The sequence below is a fragment of the Silurus aristotelis genome, assembly GCF_946808225.1.
Source record: "Silurus aristotelis genome assembly, chromosome: 26".
In the NCBI taxonomy this organism is placed as follows: domain Eukaryota; kingdom Metazoa; phylum Chordata; class Actinopteri; order Siluriformes; family Siluridae; genus Silurus; species Silurus aristotelis.
The window spans coordinates 7,624,287-7,645,306 of NC_139599.1; the positions used below are offsets into that span (position 1 = coordinate 7,624,287).

The 21,020-nt window shown below is 39.8% G+C and overlaps 1 protein-coding gene across 3 annotated transcripts in view; it reads right to left on the reverse strand.

Moving 5' to 3' along the window:
- Nucleotides 1-667: 667 nt before the first annotated feature.
- The window catches only part of zzef1 (zinc finger, ZZ-type with EF hand domain 1), a 69,005-nt gene continuing 48,652 nt past the window's right edge, over nt 668-21,020 (reverse strand). For 2 of the 3 annotated variants that reach the window (XM_083531657.1, XM_083531655.1), the window contains exons 43-53: nt 20,612-20,917; nt 18,759-18,859; nt 18,494-18,629; nt 17,293-17,652; nt 16,784-16,927; nt 15,959-16,127; nt 14,934-15,032; nt 13,612-13,777; nt 7,323-7,473; nt 5,160-5,231; nt 668-2,668 (exon numbers count right to left, since the gene is read on the reverse strand). In XM_083531657.1, the coding sequence (XP_083387783.1) occupies nt 2,588-2,668; nt 5,160-5,231; nt 7,323-7,473; nt 13,612-13,777; nt 14,934-15,032; nt 15,959-16,127; nt 16,784-16,927; nt 17,293-17,652; nt 18,494-18,629; nt 18,759-18,859; nt 20,612-20,917 (1,785 nt within the window). In that variant the 3' untranslated portion in view covers nt 668-2,587. The remainder of the gene's footprint in view (nt 2,669-5,159; nt 5,232-7,322; nt 7,474-13,611; nt 13,778-14,933; nt 15,033-15,958; nt 16,128-16,783; nt 16,928-17,292; nt 17,653-18,493; nt 18,630-18,758; nt 18,860-20,611; nt 20,918-21,020) is intronic. The other variant, XM_083531656.1, reaches the window with a different exon arrangement.

Consider the following 21,020-nt stretch of genomic DNA (forward strand, 5'->3'; position numbering starts at 1 on the left):
TCAGTGGGTGTGGCTTTTATTTGGGTGCGTTTAATAGTCCGGAAATTACGGTACACACTCTTTTGATACAGACACTGTTCGGTGCTACAGTAAACCTTCTGTGACGTTTCCTGATCGATCAGCAGTGTCTGTATGCAGTACAGACCAAAAGTTTGGACACACCTGCTCATTCAAAGAGTTTTCTTTATTTTCATGACTATGAAAATTGTAGTGTCACACTGAAGGCATCAAAACTATGAATTAACACATGTGGAATTATATACATAACAAAAAAGTGAACTGAAAATATGTCATATTGTAGGTTCTTCAAAGTAGGCATTAAGAGAATGCCAAGAGTGTGCAAAGCAGTAATCTAAGCAAAAGGTGGCTACTTTGAAGAATATGACATATTTTCAGTTAAATTTTTTGTTATGTATATAATTCCACGTGTTAATTCATAGTTTTGATGCCTTCAGTGTGAATCTACAATTTTCATAGTCATGAAAATAAAGAAAACTCTTTGAATGAGAAGGTGTGTCCAAACTTTTGGTCTGTACTGTATGTATCGAGGAGCCCCAAGAAACAAAACAAAATAGGTATTAATGCATCCTTTACAAATAGCCACCCTGAATTCATTTAAACAAATAAAAAAAATAAAAAGAAGAAAAAAAAGAGAGAGAAACAGAAAGCCATGGAGCATCAATTGCATTTTAATTAAAAAGTTTGTTTGGGTTTTTTTTTTCTTTTCCACCAAGTGCCATGAAATACAAAAATCAAGAGTTAAATCTTAACCCAGAACAATATATTAAATAATTTGGATTTATCACGGGGAGCGAGTTGATATGAAATACATTTTTTTTTCTCTATATGTGCAATTACCATTATATAATACAGAAATATTTACATTCATGTCCATTTGAATTTACATGAAACATCAACCAAGTAATGGATAACCAAAATACAAAAAAGGATGACTTTCATGGAAATAATAATTAATAATAGTAATAAAAAAAAGAAGTTTTACATGAAATGAAATCCATAGAATTCTCATATTAAAAAATATAACGGTTTTAAACTTCTATGACAATGGCATGACAAATCAAGATTGCTTCATTTTCAAACATAGGCACGTAAATTGATTCCGATCTGAGGCTTGGAGAGACTGGAAGGCTACTTGGCCGCCATCTTGAAAGTGGAGTTCAGGCACCGAAAGCGGCGAACGCTCTGTGTGTACTTGCATTTTTTTTCAATATTCGTTTTTTGTAAACAAAATCGCTGAAGACTAAAGGGTCTGGGTTTAACCTCAATCCTATTCATCGACTTCAATCCCATTCAGTCAGCGGTGCAAAAATACCTTATCGTCTATTATTTTATCATGCAATATCTGGTTAGTTGCGCTACCCTCTGGAACGTTCCTCGTTCATTTTTTTCCTCTCGCAGGTGAGTAGTTTCTTTGGCGTCGATGACTAGTTCTAATCTTTTCTAGCTTACACACTAAAAATTAAATCAATCATGCTTTTTAATCACAAGTCTAATTGCTGATGTCCTATGAAATGAAAAAAACAAAACAAAAAAAACAAACACCCCAAAAAACAATTCTGTAAACCTCCCACCACCACGCCACTCTGTATTTAAAATATCAATTAATTTACTCTTGCTTATCTTCAATTGAAGAAAAAATTAAGCAGCTGATTTAAAAACAAAAAAAAAAACAACCACCTAAAAGATTTCATTCTCAGGTCTGGAGCAGTCCCTTGTTTTAAACCTGTCAGTATACCGATCGCTTTAAGGCTACAGGTGCCCATGGCACATCGAAACCGACATCTCAGGAGTTCATGAGCGAGTTTGTAAGGGATGGATATATAACAGTATGTATATAATGTGAACATTCAAATCATAATAGTAGTGATTATTAAAAAAAAAGAATAATAAATACAAGCAGTTTGACGTTTACAGACGTTTTGTGAAGCTAAAAACAAAACGTCCGAGCGACTCTGCGGCGTGATTCAGACGCTACCTCTGGTCTGTTCTTTGAAGTTTCGAGCAGCTCTGACAGATGAGGCATGTGTGGGCCGCTTGTATTTTTAGGGCCGAAGCGGCGAGAGGTGACCTGCTTTCGGTATGATCGATTGTCTCGCCTGAGGTGCGCTTGCAACAGAGGAGCATAAATAAAGGGAGGAAAAGAGCGACTTTTGCTGAAGAAAACGGTGGCGAATTTGGCAAGCTGCACCGATGCCCTGTTTTCAGCGCTGGAGCTGCTTCGAGTAAGGGGAAAAGAAAAAAAAGGAGAAGAAGGATGCTTTTGGAGTTCAGATCCATGTCCTTAAAATGGCACGGAGAACTCTTGACGAGTAGAGCTCTTCTCACCGTGTTCCTTTTTTTGTTTAAGGAGGGTTCTGGGTTCTGGAAGACGCTCATATGCCTGTGTGTGTGTGTGTGTGTGTGTGTGTGTTTGTGTGTGTGTGTGTGAGAGAGAGAGACTGAGTGAGCGAGAAAAAAGAAAGAGAGATAGAGAGAGAGAGTGGGCTTTCCAGGTACACCTTTCACCGGCCTGCTATAAGGCAGTGATTGAGAACACGCGCCGACAGCGCCGACTTTCCCCTCAGTCTCATGTAGAAACATTCAGCAGTCTGGTGGATTTATTCGGGTAATTGATGGCCAGGCTGATAGCAGCGATGTTCTTCAGGGCCTGCGCGATAAAGAATGACATAAAAGAAACAGAATGAAGGTAAAAAAAAAAAATTAAACAGCCAGAGGTTATGAGAATGCAAAGTATTACAGGTAATTAATCAGTCTGTTTTTACACAGCTGGGGTCCTGACAACCCCTACGCACTCGTCAATGACAGTCACACAAATGACTTGTTTTGTTTGTTCATGTGCACTTAAAAAATGTTTTTGAAATAAATCAGGCTGCCAAAAAAAATGATTCCCGAGCCAAAATGGAAGCGTGCTACAGCTACGGTACTCTTCAGCGCATCTGAGCAGCCTACACCGTGTTCACACACAACACAACACAACACGAACGTGTTCCCACCTCTACCGATCGCATCCCTGCAGGATAATTACTAAAAGCATCAGAGTTAAACACAACCCACACACACACAGGTCGACATTTCATGTTCTGATTTCATGTCACATTGCAGAGGCAGCGATTGTCGAGTTGTTGTTTTTTTCAATCCGCTGAGCGAAAACATTTTAGCCTTGAGACACATGAGGAACCTTCTGGACTTTTCTGGCTTTGATCCTGAAGAGACACAGAAGTGTCAAGACTGAGGGGGAAAAAAAAACGAGTAATTTTTACCTCAGAAAACCGCTGCTGTATGTTGCTGTAAGAAGCGAATCAATGCTAATTTACTGTCTAAACTGATATTTAAGTTCATGCTTCTAAAAATGTATAAGCAACTACCTGATTATACTGTATACACTTTGTATGACATGAGCGATCCGAATCACTGCTCTGGCGTCCTATCTTTAACATTATACAAAAAAAATTTGCAGTTAACTGCTTTCATTACACAATGTCATGTTCAACACTAACAGTATGATGGTTCTAATAAGTTTTAGACCACTGCAATTACAATCATAGCCAATCGTGATGGCATGCGATTTGCGGCAGGAAAAAAAAGAGTAAGGTTATTATCATCCCTTTTCCGAGAATAGAAAATAACCAGATCCAGGACTGTCTAGTTTGGGAGAGTCTGTTCCTCATATTTCTGTTATTGGTTGAAAGAAATGGAACCTGATGTGCTCTTCTGCCGTTGTTGCTCATCCACGCCAAAGTTTGATGTTTCAAGCAAGTCGGGATACTTTTCTGCTCACCTCGGTTGTAAAGAGTGATTTAGGCTTTTTTACCCACAAAATTGTCGCTTACTCTGTGTTTTTTGTTTTCACACCATTCGGTATGAATGTGTATAAAAATCCCGGCAGATCTGCATTTTCTGCTAAACCACGACACTGATAAAGCCACAGAATTCACACTTTTCCCCACATTCTGATGTTTGATGTAAACCATAACTGAATGTCTGGACCTGGATCTACAGGACTGGCTGATTAGACAACGTCCAAGTGTTCCTAATAATGTAAATAACAGGTGTACGTTAATGCGACACAATACATTAATGCATCAAGGCCTTGTATTAAATCAATAGACCTAGTATTGTTTAGTTTTTTTACCTTTCTCTTCCATTTCTATTAATTCGCTCTGATACGCCATACAACAATGCAGAGTTCTCCAGACAACATCTCCAACCCAATACGTGTCCTTTTCGCTTTTAAAACCAACGTAACTGCATCCGTTCAAAACCCGGTCACTTCATCGTTTATCATTATGTGCTTAAACGCTTCAACCTCCTCGTTTTCGATCTGCTTTCCTTTTTGTGTCTCTCATTCGCCAGCGGCAGCTGTGGATTCGTGTTATTAAAACTTGAACCAGCAGCACTGAAGGACCTTTATTCCACTCAATATTGCCAAGGAGAAAACAAAACATAAACCGTAACAACCTCATTAAGTTTTCATGATATGTAGCTCAGCATATAGATACGCGAATGCAGTCATGAATGCTCGGGGCTAGGTGTTTCCTTTTTCATAGCAAAGTCAGATAAGCAGCTCGTTTTGTTACGTTTTTGTTCAACAGTTCAATTTCGCAGTTTTTCACTAATTCCCTCAGCTTTGTTATGCGCTTTTTGCTTGAAACAGATACCACTTTCCTGTATAGATTGTTCCCAGGTAATGTAACACTATTTACTTTTTTGGTGTTCAGGCTTGAGAATAATAAGATTTTGCCCTGCTCTGCTTGCCTCTTATTTTATAGCCCCGCCCCCTGACAAAATATCACAGATCAAATAAAACAAGGTCAAGTGCTGAATTATTGATTAAATGAAATGTCCTGTCTCACTTTTCTGCAGCTTGAAACGCAGATGTACACATCATGGTGTAATTACAAACTGATTATACATCGGTTAAAAGCTAGTGCACGTGACTCCTGGGTTCATTCTTTACTCACCACAAACTAGTCCTATTATTTATTTATTTATTTTGTTTACATTTCCAGCATTTGTACAACTTCTTCATGCTACTTATTTTTAGCATGTATTTCGTCAATCATTTAAAACAAAGTGTTCGAACACTTGAAGGAATAGAACAAACTTCATAGATAGAGGAGGACTTTAGGACGTCTTACCTGAGCTGTGCGGGTTACGAGCTGTTCGCTGGTTGTGAGAGCGAGCAGATACTCCTGGAGTACGCCCTGCTCCTGAAGAACAGAAAGACAAAACGAAACAAAAGCAGCCATGTGTCAGCTAATGCTCCACAACCAATACTCCACTCTCAAATAACATCAGACATCTAATCCTTCAGTGTTTAAATTTCCTGGGGGAAAAAAAAAGTAAAAACTAAAAAAAAAATACGTTCATGTGCAGATCAGCAGGGGAATCATTAAATGTAATAAACAGTAGGTCAATTTATAGCCTTAAAGTCATCCCTTATCATCTCCCAGCGCTGCCATTCCATCTGTTTGTACACCGACAAATTGATTTTCCAACTGCATTTATTCACCGGCTATGAAGTGGAGGATTTGCTGACAGACCAGCGAGCTTGGAGATAGATAAAAAGATTGCAGTGTTTATAACGAGAGACTGAAAATTGGGATTGTGGCAGAAAAAAAAAAAAAAACCTCCTGCAGGAGACATCGTCCTGATTCAAGCCAGACTCCTCTTCGTCTCTCTCTCTGGAGCTCTGTTTTAAACCGACTTAATGCCATCTATGGTAAGAAGGTGCACCATGTTCCCAGAACCTTTTCTCACTTTTAGGGAGTGATTAAGGTTTTTTTTCTTAATGTGCTTTGGTCTTTCTACACTGTTAATGGAGTTACACAGAGCCTGTTTAAGCTGAACTGCTATTAGGGGAACATGGTATCACTGACTGTGGTGTATTTTTGAATGGCAATCACAATGACATAATAGTATATGGTAAAAAAAAGTTGAACCAGCTCTCTAATAAACATTAATTGATTGGTTCCTGGTTCGAAAGACCAAGTCAGCGAAGTCACAGTAGGATGCTGCCTATAGCTTCACACGTTAATCAGCGGCCCAGACGTGTGCAGCGCATTTAATGGTTATAGAGTGCATTTTTACTGATGTTGATTTGCATGCCACAAGAAAAGCGTCTAGCAAGAAAACATGTCTAGCAAAAAATGTCTATTTATCTGGTCTACTGCCATAACTTAAATAGCACAAGCTATGCCTCAGGTAAAGTTTAACCTCTAAAATTTCTTAGAATCGAGTGTTCGAGTTACCTTTAAGATTAAAACGTGTCTGCATGTATAAGAATGTAGGGAATGAAATAGGACAGGGCGTGCTGTCAATCACCACTCGGGTCCTATAAGACGACATGACGTAATGTGGAATTAATAAAAAAGCCTATAGATGATTTTTTTTTCTTTACACCAACAATTTCCTGTCGATTGCAATTTATTTACTATACAAGGCACACAAGTGTATGTTGGATGTGGTAGCATTTAATTTTACTTTCACTTGAACTATGTTCCAGCATGACAATGCACCTGTGCACAAAGCCAGCTCCATGAAGATATGGTTAAGGTCTTGAGTGGCCTGCTATAGAGCTCCGATCTCGACCGTACTGAACACGTTTGGGATGAATTGGAACGCTGACTGCACCCCAGAACTTTTCACCATACATCAGTACCTGACTTTACCAACACCCTTGTGGCTGAATGAGCACAAATCTACAAAAACACACCCCCAAGATCTAGTGGAGGTTATTATAACAGCAAATGGGGACAACATTTGGAATGGAATGTTCAAAAAGCATACACAAATCCTATAATTAAGTGTCCACAAACCTTTGTGTATATAGTGTAGCTAATATCAGTAACTATATATGTACAGTACATGTGCATAGCTGGTGAGAATGTGTGTGTGTACAAATGTAAGGGTGTAATGAGGACTTGCTTTGAGCTGTCAAGATGTGCTACTGCCCTCTAATGGAGTTTTTTTTCCCTTCATTCCTCTCTTGCTCTTTTAGCCACGCACACACACGTGCACACGCTGCTATGTATTTGGTCAGATGAGCAAGTGGATAACAGTAATAAACACAGAGTGTGTGTGTGTGTGTGTGTGTGTGTGTGTGTGTGTGTGTGTGTGTGTGTGTGTGTGTGTGTGTGTGTGTGTGTGTGTGTGTGTTAAGCACTACTCCTAGCACAAACACTTAAACACAGCAATGTGATGCATGCAAACACATGATTTGATGCTGGGGGATTATAAATGATACTGTGTGCGTTTGCGCGTGTTTAAAAGCGTCTGAAAGGAGAAGGGAAAGATCGTACCATGGCTTTGGTCTCAGCAATAAAGAAGAGTTCAGTAAGAGCTCGATGAAGAGGCAACAGGACCGTGATGCTGGTGGGATCCTGATTCAAACCGCCCTCCATGGTGGTAAAGAGCTGCCACAGTGGTCTCAGCAAAGTCAAATCACAGCCCCTGCAAAACACACACACATACTAGTCTTACCATTTTGCATTGATGTAATAATTAATGCGATGAATTATGCTGTGCTCCAGCTATTAACAATTCAACCCCCCCATTATCGTTGAGGAGCCACTTTGGGGAACATGACAGTCAAATAACTAACATTTTAAATATTTAAAACACGTATAAAGATGTTTAATCATTTACTATAACGTCATCGAGATGGTTTGGACATGTGCAGATCAGGGACATAGGGTATATTGGTAGAAGAATGCAGGGAGGCAGGAAGGAGGAAAAGAGGAAGACCAAGGAGGGGGTTCATGGATGTGGTGAAGTAAGACATGCTGGTGGTTGGTGTGAAAGAGGCAGATGTGGAGGAAAGAGTGGTATCTCCATATCTCCATATCTCCCATTGGAACGCTGACTGCACACCAGGTCTGCTCACTCTACATCAGTACCTGACTTTACTAACACCCCTGGAAAAGCACACTCCAAAATCTCAAGCAACATCCTCCCAGAAGAGTGGAGGTTATTATAATAGCAAATGGGGACAAAAACCACAAATCTTATGGTCAGTTGTCCACAAACTTTTGTCCATACATTGTATGTTCAACTGAACAAACATACTTCAGGTTCATTTGCAACATGAGAAAAGTTACAGGAAAGAGTACAGCAAAATCTCAGTAGCTGCTTGCAGCCATCATGTTTATATATGATAGAAAAAAACTAAATTGGAGAAAAAAAATTGGAGGTTTTTTTACAAAAAACAACATGACTATCCTCTATTCCATTAATTTTTATTTGTAAAATGTCACAAGCAGCTGTACAGAAATAAATTTGATAAATGTATGAATTTATCCCCAAATGATGGTAACAAGGAAGTACTCGCTGACAGGATATCAGGAGAAAACCTTGAAAAACAAGACTAAAAAAACCCAAAATATCCATTTATCGCGGTTTCATCATTGTTGAAGTTGATCAAGGCCAACCAGGTCGTTTAGCCAAAAAACTGAAGCATGAGTTTCAAATAGACGAGTGACAGAAAATGGGATCCGCCATCAAGTAAGTAAATGTTATGGAAGTCCAGATAGCATTCAAATAGTAAAACCCAACAGCAGGAAAACACATCCACATTGTGTGGTGTTTGTACACGAGGTCTGATCTGTACACAGATATAAACACACACACACACAGCATACACACACAAAATAATAATAAAAAAAGAATGAGATCATTCTTTTTTAATAGGCAGTGATCCAGTGTAATTCAGTGCTCTGGCACACTGCTGCATCATTTTTAGCCACAGGTGGGCAGAGAGCCATTTGCATGGCCTATTCCTCCAGCCACTTATTCACAGACCATAATATTCTCATTTTAGATACACACACACACGCACACACACACACACACACACACACACACACAGCCTGCTGGGGATGATCGTGTCCAGGAGTCCAGACACCATGGAAAACATGCAAATCACCTTACTGGCATGTGAACCCATTGTCATGGCAACAATCAAGGAAGAACACATGCGGCCAGTGTTATATGCAAAAGCTTTGTAAATCTAAAGTGCGGACGCTTACACACACACACACACACACACACACACACACACACACACACACACACACACACACACACACACAAAACTGTCAACTTATTAACAGAGAATTTCACAACCTTCTAAATGACTATGCATGAGATAATGAGGCAACAACTTTATTTACTCTGGATCTGAGTTCAGCCTTTTATAGTTGACTAAACACCAAATCTGGAACACACATGCACACACACACACTTTTGTGCATAAAGTTATAAAGAAAATTAGATTATAAAAAAAGAAATATGTTAATGGTCAGTATCAGTTTCTATATATATATACCAACCAGACATAACACCTAGACTTGGTCGCCCATGATCCTGTCGCCGGTTCACCACTGGTCCTTCCTTGGACCTTTTAATAGATACTGACCACTGACCTGTACTTATAGATACAGACCAGGAACACCGCACAAGAGCTGCAGTTTTGGAGATGCTTTGACCCCAGTCGTCTAGCAATCACAATTTGGCTCTTGTAAACCTCACTTAAGTCCCTACACTTGCCCATTTTTCCTGCTTCTAACACATCAACTTTGAGGACAAAATGTTCACTTGTGTGTATTGAAAATAAAACCCAAAAGGCACCTGCACTTTTTTTTTTTTATTTATTTGTGCTCAGCTGTCCATTTCTGCCCATCATAGAATGCCTTTTCATCAGAATTGCCTTTTAAAACATTTTTTAAAGTGGCGCGACGAACTCCGACCACTTAGCTACGCCCCTTTAGTGACCCATCACTCTCTACTCAACATGGACTGAGCAGGAATATCCAGCTCGACTTGAACATGCATCTAGGAAATGTCTCAGAAATGCATGTAGTTTCATTAGAGAGTTGCAGGTTGTTAACGATGACGAGTGCCGGTAAACACTGACTGGAAGTGGCTGAGAGATCCACTCCATTATTTGGGATTAAAAGTGTGATCCTCCTTCAAAGCCCTGCCTTCTCATGAACAAAGTGTCAGAGGTCAATAATGAAATTGAATCGTTCCAGACGTTTGGAAAATTTCAAACAAAAAATTGGCTTGATGATTTGAAAACATTAGTATTTAGAAACTGCTTAATACTTTCAGGATGATAATAATAATGAAAATAATTAGAATAAATGAGAATAACGAAATAAAAAATAAAAATAAGGTACATGGAAAACCAGAAGGCATCATTACAGCTGATTACAAACTGCTCTACTAAAAGTGTAAATATTAGGGCTGTATTTGAAAATTTTCAAATTTCATAATGCGTAGCTGTTTGTTTAGAGTCAAATAAAACCCACTTTTGGTAAAAATCCTGTCACCTGATGGAGGTAAAGTTAAGTAATGCTAATTCTCTTTAAAATAGTGATAATAGTTTAGAATTAGGGGTCAGCAGACGTGTGAAAAATCTACAGTACAACAAAAAATTCAACCCTTTTTTTTTCCCAGCTTGGCCACATGAAATATTTTTTTAATTGCCATTTTAACCCCTTTTTTGGTGCAGCTATTATATTTCTTGCATACTGAGATGCTTCATTATTACACTGAGTAGTAAACAGTAATGAGTCAAACAAAGTGGATATTTGGTGCGACAACACTGATGCTTTAAAAAAGATTTCTGGAACACTGCTTTCCTTTTTTTAAGGCAATAAGCTATTATCTTGGCCAAGCTGCCACAGTTGGTGAAATTGCAAAAACCTTCATTTCCTCAGATTAAAATTGCAAATTCATTTGCTAAATGATATTTTAGTCATGGCTACAGACCATGGCAGTAAATGCTTTTTCACTAAGAACATCATACTGTATGTCAAAACATTGCTGTGGTAATTGAGAAATATAATATCATGGGACATTATGAAAAACGTCATTGGCATTACAGAACAATATTCACGGGAAGAAGCCAGAAGCAATAATATCTGCTGATGTTTCCAAACACGAATATTCTTTGGGAAGAATACCAGGGCAACTTTTTCCAGAAAAGAAGCAGAAATGTATAAATATCAGCCTGTCTCTCGCAACTACACCTGTAGCTATTCCACTAAAATGAAATTCACTATAAATTTTGATGTATGAAAAACATTCAGTATATTATTGGTCCGGAAATGTGGCCCACTGTCCTGTCTAAAATATACCTTTCTTTAACTACATACAAACATTCAATCATTTTTTTTAAATGCAGTTCGATTGTTTGAAATATAAACTGTTTTTGTACTCAACTTGCAATAAATGAATGAAACTAACCACTATAACATTTACCCCATTTTCCGGACTATAAGCCGCTACTTTTTCCCCACACTTGGAACCCCGTGTCTAAAAACAAAGAAGCGGCTAATTTATGGATTTTTCCTGGGTTTTTCACAAGCTTCAAGCCAAAAAACTGAGCCCCATAGCATCAGACCAATGAAATTGCAGAACGGGTTCAGGTGAACCAATGAAACTCTTTATATTAAATCAGATGCGCTCCCACTGAATCGGGCCGCACCACATCATAAATATGGATGAGGTTCCTCTGACGTTCGACCTGCCGCTCACTCGGACTGTCTACAGGAAAAGCGAATCATTCATCACGCTGAAAACAACCGGGGATGAAAAAACCCACTTCACCTGTGTTCTGAGCTGCACGGCATCGAGAGAAAAGCTTCACTGATGATGATTTCTAAACGCACGACGATGCCAAAAGATAAACTCCAGAGAGAAATTGTTGTGAAAGGAAGGAGGAAGACAGTGAACAATGACTTTCTTGGTAGGCTACTGTTTAGATACAAGCCGTGTAAGAGACACTGTCTTTCATTAAAGCCTGTGTAAAGTTCATTAGTTTCAGTGTAGACACCTGCAGCTTATAGACAGGTGAGGATTATTTATTTTCAAAATAAAAATCTTTGTAAAATTCAGTGGGTGCGGCTTATATTTGAGTGCGCTTAATAGTCCGGAAATTACGGTAAGTGAATGTAATATAAATGCAAATTATTTTATTAAGAAAGTCCCCACAAAATCAACATTTTGTGGCTTTAAGTTTTACTATGTTGGTTGATTATCTATAAGATAATCTACACGTTAGCATTCTCCAAAACAAACAAGGACAAAAGTTTGTGGAACACCTCATCAAAAGAAACCATATCCATATTTAGTCCCCATGATAACCTCCACTCTTCCGCTATTTGGATTGTGCTTGTGGAGATTTGTGCTCATTACACCACAAGGGTGTTAGTAAAGTCACTGATGTAGAGTGAGGAGGCATGGGGTGCAGTCAGTGTTTCAATTGATCCCAAAGGTGTTTAGTAGGATTGAGATCAGAGATCAGGCCACTCAAGATCTTCTATTCCAACTGATGTAATCCATATTTTCAGGGAGCTGGCTATGTGCAAAGGGGCGTTGTCGTGTTGGAACAGGTTTGGGTCTCCTAGCTCATGTAAAGGAAAAATGTAACGTCCTATTAAAAACTGTGCGCCTCCAAATTTGGGAAGAAACACTTTTGGCTGGTGTCCCAATTCTTTTGTCTATATAGTGTATGTGCAGTCAAATATAATTAGCATTGGACCTTTCAGAATTTTTTCTGAAGAAGTCGTTGTTGGATCTACAATGATCTCAAATGTTGAGTTATTTCATGAGTTGCTCAGTAGCCCCTGGTTCCACAAAGTCAACTGACTGTATAAGACTGTAGAAAGGACATTACTCATAATCACACACTATGGTGCTTGAGTTAGTTCTCATTCTCCAGTGTATTGTATCGTTTTAAAATGTATAATCATACTCTTGATTTCACCCGAATGAGGACGGGTTCCCCTTTCGAGTCTGGTTTCTCTTAAGGAGTGTTTCCTTGCCACAGTCGCCCCAGACTCGCTCATCAGGGATAAATACACATAATTCGCTTTAATTCTAAAGCTGCTTTAAAACAATGTCCAGGCTGTAAATGTGTTTCTGGCTGTCTGAACATGTCTGAGTTTCCCAAATGAATGATGATCAGGGGACTTGCACCCAAAGTACTAGCTATAAAGTATGATGTAACCCAAGTTTTGAGGTGATATTAACATTACTGATTATTAAAAAGGGGGAGGAGCCACTTGATATATCCCAGCATTGACTTCCTGTCAGTCAACACATCCAGTGTTTTTCAAGGCAATTCACAGGCAAATTAAATGAATTTAAACATTTCATGCGAGTTCATGGCCTGACAGTTCACCACCCTCGGAACGGGAGGGATATGTTCACCCAACCATCAGAAGCAACCTCAAATAGAAGATGCAAATGTTTCGGAATGCAGTAGGAAAATTCTCCTGACTCGATGTGATCTAAACTTGCATTTCAGTATTAGCAGAGCAGTGCTTGGGATCGAACTACAGAGCAAATACACATTTTTCTTTGGAGCGTAGAAACACAACATATGTCCTGTCCTTCAGCATTATTTTCATTAAATTGTTAATGATATTATGGCTGAGAGAACCCAAGTGAATGAAAGGAAGGTAGAGAGAGAGAGAGAGAGAGAGAGAGAGAGAGAGAGAGAGAGAGAGAGAGAGAGAGAGAGAGAGAGAGAGAGAGAGAGAGAGAGAGAGAGAGAGAGAGAGAAGTATAACTAGCACATACCACTGAGTGGAACACTGCAGTATCCGCAGCAGCAGGTGAATCGCCTTCAGACGCTGACCTCCTGTCTGCCGACAAGCCACACCCACCTGCCATTCCCAGATGTCTGCCAGCGGCAAATGGGCGAGAGCCTGGTTATCGGCCAACATCTGCTTCAGGATCTCGAAACCTGCGTTCGGAAAAAATAAAGTGGAAACGTTGATTACTTGGATCAGTGAAGAGACCAAAATCTCTACAGGTTAATTCATCTCATTTAATAAGGATTAAACCGTATTACTAGATTTTGACTCTTAATGAGGATTTCTATCTAGAAAAGCAATTCCAAACAGACGCAGCTCTCTGACGAGTGAGATTTACTGTACTGGTCTGCACTATTTTCAGCTCCACTAATAAGGCCTTGCTTGGCCGACATTGTACCCGGGCAGGATGGGTAAGCAAATTAACTTTGGTATGGTTTGTTTGGCAGTGAAAATAGAAAACATTCTTGGATCAGTTAATTTTCCAATAAGCTACATCACCAGAAAAGTGAGCTATTCGAGAACTGATTTAATATCAGATTTTCCACACAATAGGATTCTTAGACATTCAAACAAAAAGAAAATCCTTGGTTTAGCACATCTAAGATTATTGCCAATTATGGACATTGAGGGCTCCTGGGCAGCAATCGGAAATATTTATAATGAAGCCAACGACAAAGCACTACATGTTTGGATTTTTTATAGCCAGATAGAAAGAAAAATTTAAGGATGATTTTCCCCTGAACATTGTTCCCCTCACCAAAAGTGCTTGTTTTGTTACTGCAGAGGTGCTTTTCAAAATCAGAGCAACAAAAAAACACATCATCCTTTGTTAAAAAAAACAAAAAAAAATGTCCTTTACTCCATCACGACTCATTTTCCACTATTTACCTGGAGCCACGGAAAAAACCTGGGTTGCCAAGTTTAACCCGATTTCCCTCCTGCCTGAGACAAATGACTCTAGCGGTCTATATAAACAAAACATTTTTGCACAGGGAATGGAGGGGGAAAAAAAGGCTATTTGATGTTCTAAGACAGACTCGTCGTTCCAGAGTCGGGGCAGAAAAGGTGCACGACTCAATTAGTCTGATAATTAAGAGTGTCGGGGGGGCGCAGGTGAGGGGAGTGCACCTGCTGCTGCCCCGAAAATGACTACAGTAATCAATCACGCAGAGAACAGGCTGAGGTAGAACTGGGTCAAGCAACTTTGATTGAAATAGACGAGATCTGCGAGCCATTTTACTAAAATTAGGATAAAGTGTGTAAGAAAACAGGACTACGCTATTAAAGGGTGGGAGAAACGCTGACCAGTTTGGAAGCGTCCGCGGTGTCCTCCAGTCACAGTGAACTTGTAGCCCCACTCTGTATTACTCATATCTGACGTGAACCTGTAGTAAAGAGTGTCCCCTATAGGAGAAAAGAGAGAAGCATTACAAATCACCACTTACTACATTTTACTTTCTTACATCACAACAAGCGCTATATAGTGCCGTTTATAGAGTATTCAATCTTTACTTCGTTGAGGAACCCTTGTGGAACCAAGATGATTTCATTGTGATTTTGATATTAAGCATTTATACAAAATAATCTATAATACTGAAGTGAAGGAGAAAATCTGTACAGTTTGAAATAGTAATTTATATAATAATAGGTAATCACGGTCTCAGTTCTCATAGGAGAGCTATACATAGCTAAAAAAAAAAACAGCATCATGAAGACCAAAGATCTATTAATACAAGCCTGGGACAAAGTTATAGGAATGAGGAAATCCAAATTTTGAATATCCCATGATGCACCTTTGCATTTATTATTTTAAAAGATACGGCACAACAGCGGTTAATACTAATGTCAGTGACAACATAAGATCCACTATCTAGATCAGATGAGTTGTTTACCTGACATCCATCAAAGCTGGAATTTATGGAGGACTAGGCAACTTTTTGGAAGGCATTTTGTAAAATCCTTTTCGGAAGAAAATAATGGTTCTTTGGTCAGATGAGCCCAAAAGAGAAATTTGGCTTTGGCACAAAGCTTTACATTCTGTGGAAACTCAACACTGCTCATAGCCCTGAGAAAAGCGTCTCTACATGAAGCATGGTGGTGGTAGAATCCGGCTTAGTGCATGTTTTTCATCATCAGCAAATGGGAAATGAATCAGGCATAAGTGGAAGGGGAGTGAAGCAAAATACAGGATTATCAAAGAAGAAAACCTGTTCCAATCCACAAGACTCTCTCAGAGATTCGTCTTCCATCAGGACAGCAGTTTATGAGAATGCAGTTAAAATTACACTGGGGTTGAAAACTTAGACAAGTCTCTGCTCAAGCTTGTATACCTGGTATCTCCACGTCGGCCCATTTATGGTAGGATCCGCTAAAGGTGTGCAGGTCCTGCTGGAAATCGGCGCTGCTGGCCAGCTGCAGCTCATCACAACCATCCTCAGTTTGGCAGCGAGAATCGAACTTCACAGACAGATAAAAAGCCCCTGGGATGTGCACCTTGTCCTGAAACAGTGGGGGAAATTAGAGCATGTCCAAGCATCTTTTATATAATAATTCACACTGTCATGGCAGAATTGGGCAAGATGGGGAAGGATAGGGCAAATTCGAGTGAAATGTGGGTTTTTAGAGGTAGAATGTGACATGAAGCTAAAAGGGGGTGTGGTGGGAGGTTATGGGGCAGATTTAGGCAAAATAATGGCAGACTCGTGGAGTAATATGATGGCAGTGGTCGAATTAGGTAAACCGAGGTGTTGAATCAGGAATCAGGGCAGGTGGATCAAATTAGGAGATAATATTAGCAAAATTATGAAAGCATAGGAACAAATAAGGAAGGTATAGAAGCTGTATGGTAGCAAAAAGTGTTACGGGAAGGATTTCGGACAGAACGAGAGCAGTAAACTGGTTTATATGAGCAGAATGAGGACAGACTCATTCTGCTAAAACAAAATGTTGTCAGGAAGAATGGGGTCAGTACATGAGCTGTATGTAGCCCGCATCGAGGTGAAATAGGGGGGGATTGGAAGCAGAAAAGTAGCGAAATATTGGGTCAGTATATACAGTAGCTCACGACTGGCATGAAGTCTGTATGAAAGCAGGATGACGGTTGAATAGGGAGGCAGACATGAAGCAAAATGAGAATAGAAGCTCTGATTTCATACCTCAAAGTTGGTGTTGTTGTCGTAAGGATGTTTGGATTCCCGGACCTGCATAGCCATAACAGGCTCCTCCATGAACTGACAGGCAGTCAGGGACAGACTGTCCAGCATGTTCTGACTGCAGCCCTTTATGACTTTCTGCAGAATCTGTGTCAAGGCAAAAAAAGGACAGTCAGCACACACACAAATTCACAAGCATACTTGCCCTTTGTTAAGAAAAGTTTTCAACTGATTTTGGAATGCAGGTTTTATAAAGAGGATCTGAATGGAATGTGCTTTGGAGAAATAAAAGTTGTAGATGGAGATGGATAATGTAGATGTTTGGAGAAAAAGGTTTTCCACAAGACTGAGGTTGAATCTTATTTATACATTTATCTACATTTCCATTCCAGAAATGGCACGGCACTCCATGTACTCCTTCTAAACCAAAAATGCTGCAAACATGCTAACAATAAAAATAAAGTAGTTAGCCAACTATTTTGTTGTGTGTAAGCCTTTAAACACAAACGTGCCTTCTCCCACAGCGGCTTCTCCTCCAGCTGCATGAGCATGTCCAGGATGTGGGCCATGTGTGAGGCTCCACTTAGCTCCAAGTCCTCCTCCCTGATAGGTGCACAGTCGGGCCAGTGGGCCAGCAGCAGAGCCAGCACATGGCGGGCGTACAGGATGCTGATGGCCTCGTTCACACGGAACAGGTAGTGGCGAACAGCCTTGTTGCTGCGTGCATCCAGCTCCTTGTGCAGCAGCGATGAGCTCTTTGTGCGCCGCTGCTTGGCATAACTGAGCTGCAGCTCGCTTTCTGTGATGGTTATCAGCTTCTGGGTCACCGCGTTCGTCTCTTCGGTGGCCGTCTCGCAACGCTTCGGCTTTAACTGTAAGACAGAGGATTGGAGAAGTTCAGAGTCTCACAAATAATATTTAGTACATCTGTACCATATATAATATTTCTTTGTGGTACCGATTCCACAGCCACTTCTGAAAGAAACCTTGCCAGGTAAGTGCTAAGATATGCTTTGAATAATTTATGCTAATTAAAGAAGAATTTCTTTAAAAAAAATTTAAACAATAAGATTTTTTTCAACCATTATGCAGTGTCTACATTTAGGTGTGAATACTACTGTATATACATTACATGGATAAAAATCTGTCAATAAGATTCTATAAGCGTACTGAACAGCTCATTCCACGTTTAGTTCCCAACCTCTGTTATAATAACCTCCACTCCTCTGTGAAGATGTTTCACTAGATTTTGGGGTGTGCTTGTGGAGATTTGTGCTCATTCAGCCACAAGGGTTAGTAAAGTCAGGTACTGATGTAGGTGATGTGAGGAGGCCTGTGGTGCAGTCAGCATACTAATTCATCCTAAAGTTGTTCAATAGGTTTGAGGTCAAAGCTCTATAGCAGGCCACTTAAGGTCTTCAACTCCAACCATTCTTTATGGAGCTGGCACATTGTCATGCTGGAACAGGTTTGGGTCTCCTAATTTAAGTGAAGCGACATTAAAAGACATACTATACAATTGTTTTGACTTCAACTTTGCGGCAACAGTTCGGGGAAGAACCACATATGGCTGGAAAAGTCAGGTGTCCCATCCCTTTTGTCTAAACAGGGTACTTCAACTCAAGTAACCCACTAAAACTCAAGATTTCCTTGTAAGGCTTACTATCAGTTATCATCTCATCTAACATTTAAGAACGGCAGAGAGAAACATACCGCACAGGTGATGATGATCATATCCGTGTCCACCGCCTTTGCATGACGCTCGTCTGAGTGTGCGCGTTTTACAGGCTGCCATTTCTGTGCCAGTGTCCTTATTGTCTCATCAGTCTTTATTACGTCTCCGTCAAATCTGACAAAAAGAAGCGTTTTCCGATCATTTTCGCAATTCTTATTGTGGTTATTATTATTATTATTCTGCTATCCCGAACATTTCCTGAAAGGAGGAATATTTTGAACAGGAAATGAAAAAGCTGCTCACCGTTTCTGCACTTCACGAAAAAAGGAGTCTGTCCTCTTCATCTGGAGCTCATACAAAGCTCTCAGAATGTGTAATGGAGCGTTTAGAGCATCATGAGTAAGCTGAAAGCACACACACACACACACACACACACACACACACACACACACACACACACACACACACACACACACACACACACACACACACACACACACACACAAAGGTAGATAAGGTGAGGAGGAGATCTTTCAATCCAACCCATGTAAACCATATCTTCATAGAGCTGTCTTTTTGCATAAGGGCATTGTCATGCTAGGACAGTTTAGGGTCTCTAATCATTACTTAATTAATGACGGTGATTAAAACGAAGCAGCTTGCAAACTGCGCAAAACGTATCGAGAGGATTGAACATCTTCAACATCAAACCCAGCATGAGGAGTTCATTACTAACACGTACATTGGCAAGGTGAGAGAAATTGCTTATGCCAATGTTACTAACGTAGCTATCAAACACATTTCAGTACGACCATCCTAGTACAAAAACTTAAGCATTTTTGATGACCAATAGGTATCTAGAAAAACAAAGATCATAACATGTTCCATGAAAACCCTGACCGACGGATATTAAGTACAACCCCAATTCCAAAAACTTGACACTGTAAAATGTAAATATAAACAGATTGCAATGATTTATAAATCCCATAAACCCAAATTTTATTCACAATAGAACATAAACATACCAAATGTTTAAACTGAAGAACTGTACCATGAGAGCCTAAAGATCACGAGCATCCAACTATCCATTTTCGCCTTGATTTTTCCAGATTCTTTCAAACGTTTGATAATATGTACAGCAAACTATGAGATATTTAACTGTTTTGCAATTTTATTTTTCGAGTAACATTATTCTGAAATTGTTCCACAAGTTGTCTTTCACAGTCTGGTTATGCTCTGCCCATCTTTACTTCTGAGAAACTCTGTCTCTCTTAGACAGTGGTCCCCAAACCCTGGTCAATTGTTACCGGGCCGCACAGAAAGAATACATAACTTACATTATTTCCGTTTTATTTATTATCTGATTCTGAACTAAGTTTTTTTTTTTTTTAAGAAAATTACCGGATTCTCTCCATTACATCTGTCTATGACTCACTCTTGATGTATGTCATAATGCCTCGGTCACATGATTTACCTCCATCCGCTACCTTTTTAAAGAGGCTGCTCCGGCTGCTAACACATAATACATTACCGCTAAATTCAAACCCCCAAGCGAGCAAAATGAAAATAAACAGTGGATTTACATTTATTATTATATTTAAATAAAAGCAGTTTTTATGCCTGTCGTATCGTTTTATTTTGTTGTATTTATCCGCCACACCTTAAAGGCCGGTCCGTGAAAATATTGTCTGACATTAATCCGGTCCGTGGCGCAAAAAAGGTTGGGGACCACTGCTCTACACTAATCTAGGGCTCGAGTAATTTGCTTCGTTTAGTCCATTTAACTACACACGAAGCACTGCGTTTCCCACAGACCATTATTACTGACTTAACAACACTTACTTGTGTTGCCCCGTCCCAACTTTTTTTTTTAATGAGATTTGCAAATCTTTACATTCTGTTTTCACACAGATTTGACGATGTCCCAACTGTTTTGAGAATTGGGGCTGTCGATTCTGCTATTAGTACATGCACTAAGTGGTAAAATTGTCATCAGTGCATCCCTACTCCTGCGTTCCAAAATGACTGTGCATCCCATAAATGAAGAAAAGGTAAAAAAAAAATATATATATATATATTAATAAAAAAAAATTATGTATAATGTGCCTGCTTGGAGCTTAGTCATGACAATGTCTGTGTTGCCCTGTCACTCTCACCTGGAAGCAGGCCTTTGTCTCTTCGTCCAATCCTTCGAGAGGGTCAACGTCTTCAGCGCAGCAGCTGGAAAAGTCAGAGTCATGCTCTTTCTCTCTTTCTCTGTCCTCCTCTCGCTCGCCGCTCTCGCTCTCCTCGGCCATGGAGTGGATCTCGCGTTTGGACGAGTACAGCATGATGGAGAGGATCTCCAGGTCACGCAGCAACCACGTCTTGCTGAAGCCTGTGCCTTTGCTGCATTTGCGTACGAGCAGCTGCATGAGGCCGGCGCTGTGCATGGCCTCCTGGGCCTGCTCGCTGCCGTGCTTCTGTTCACACACACACACACACACACATTTTACCATCTGCTGGGATATAATCGATGATGCAGAGTTGAAAAGCTGAGTCTTTAGGCCAATACATTATATTATA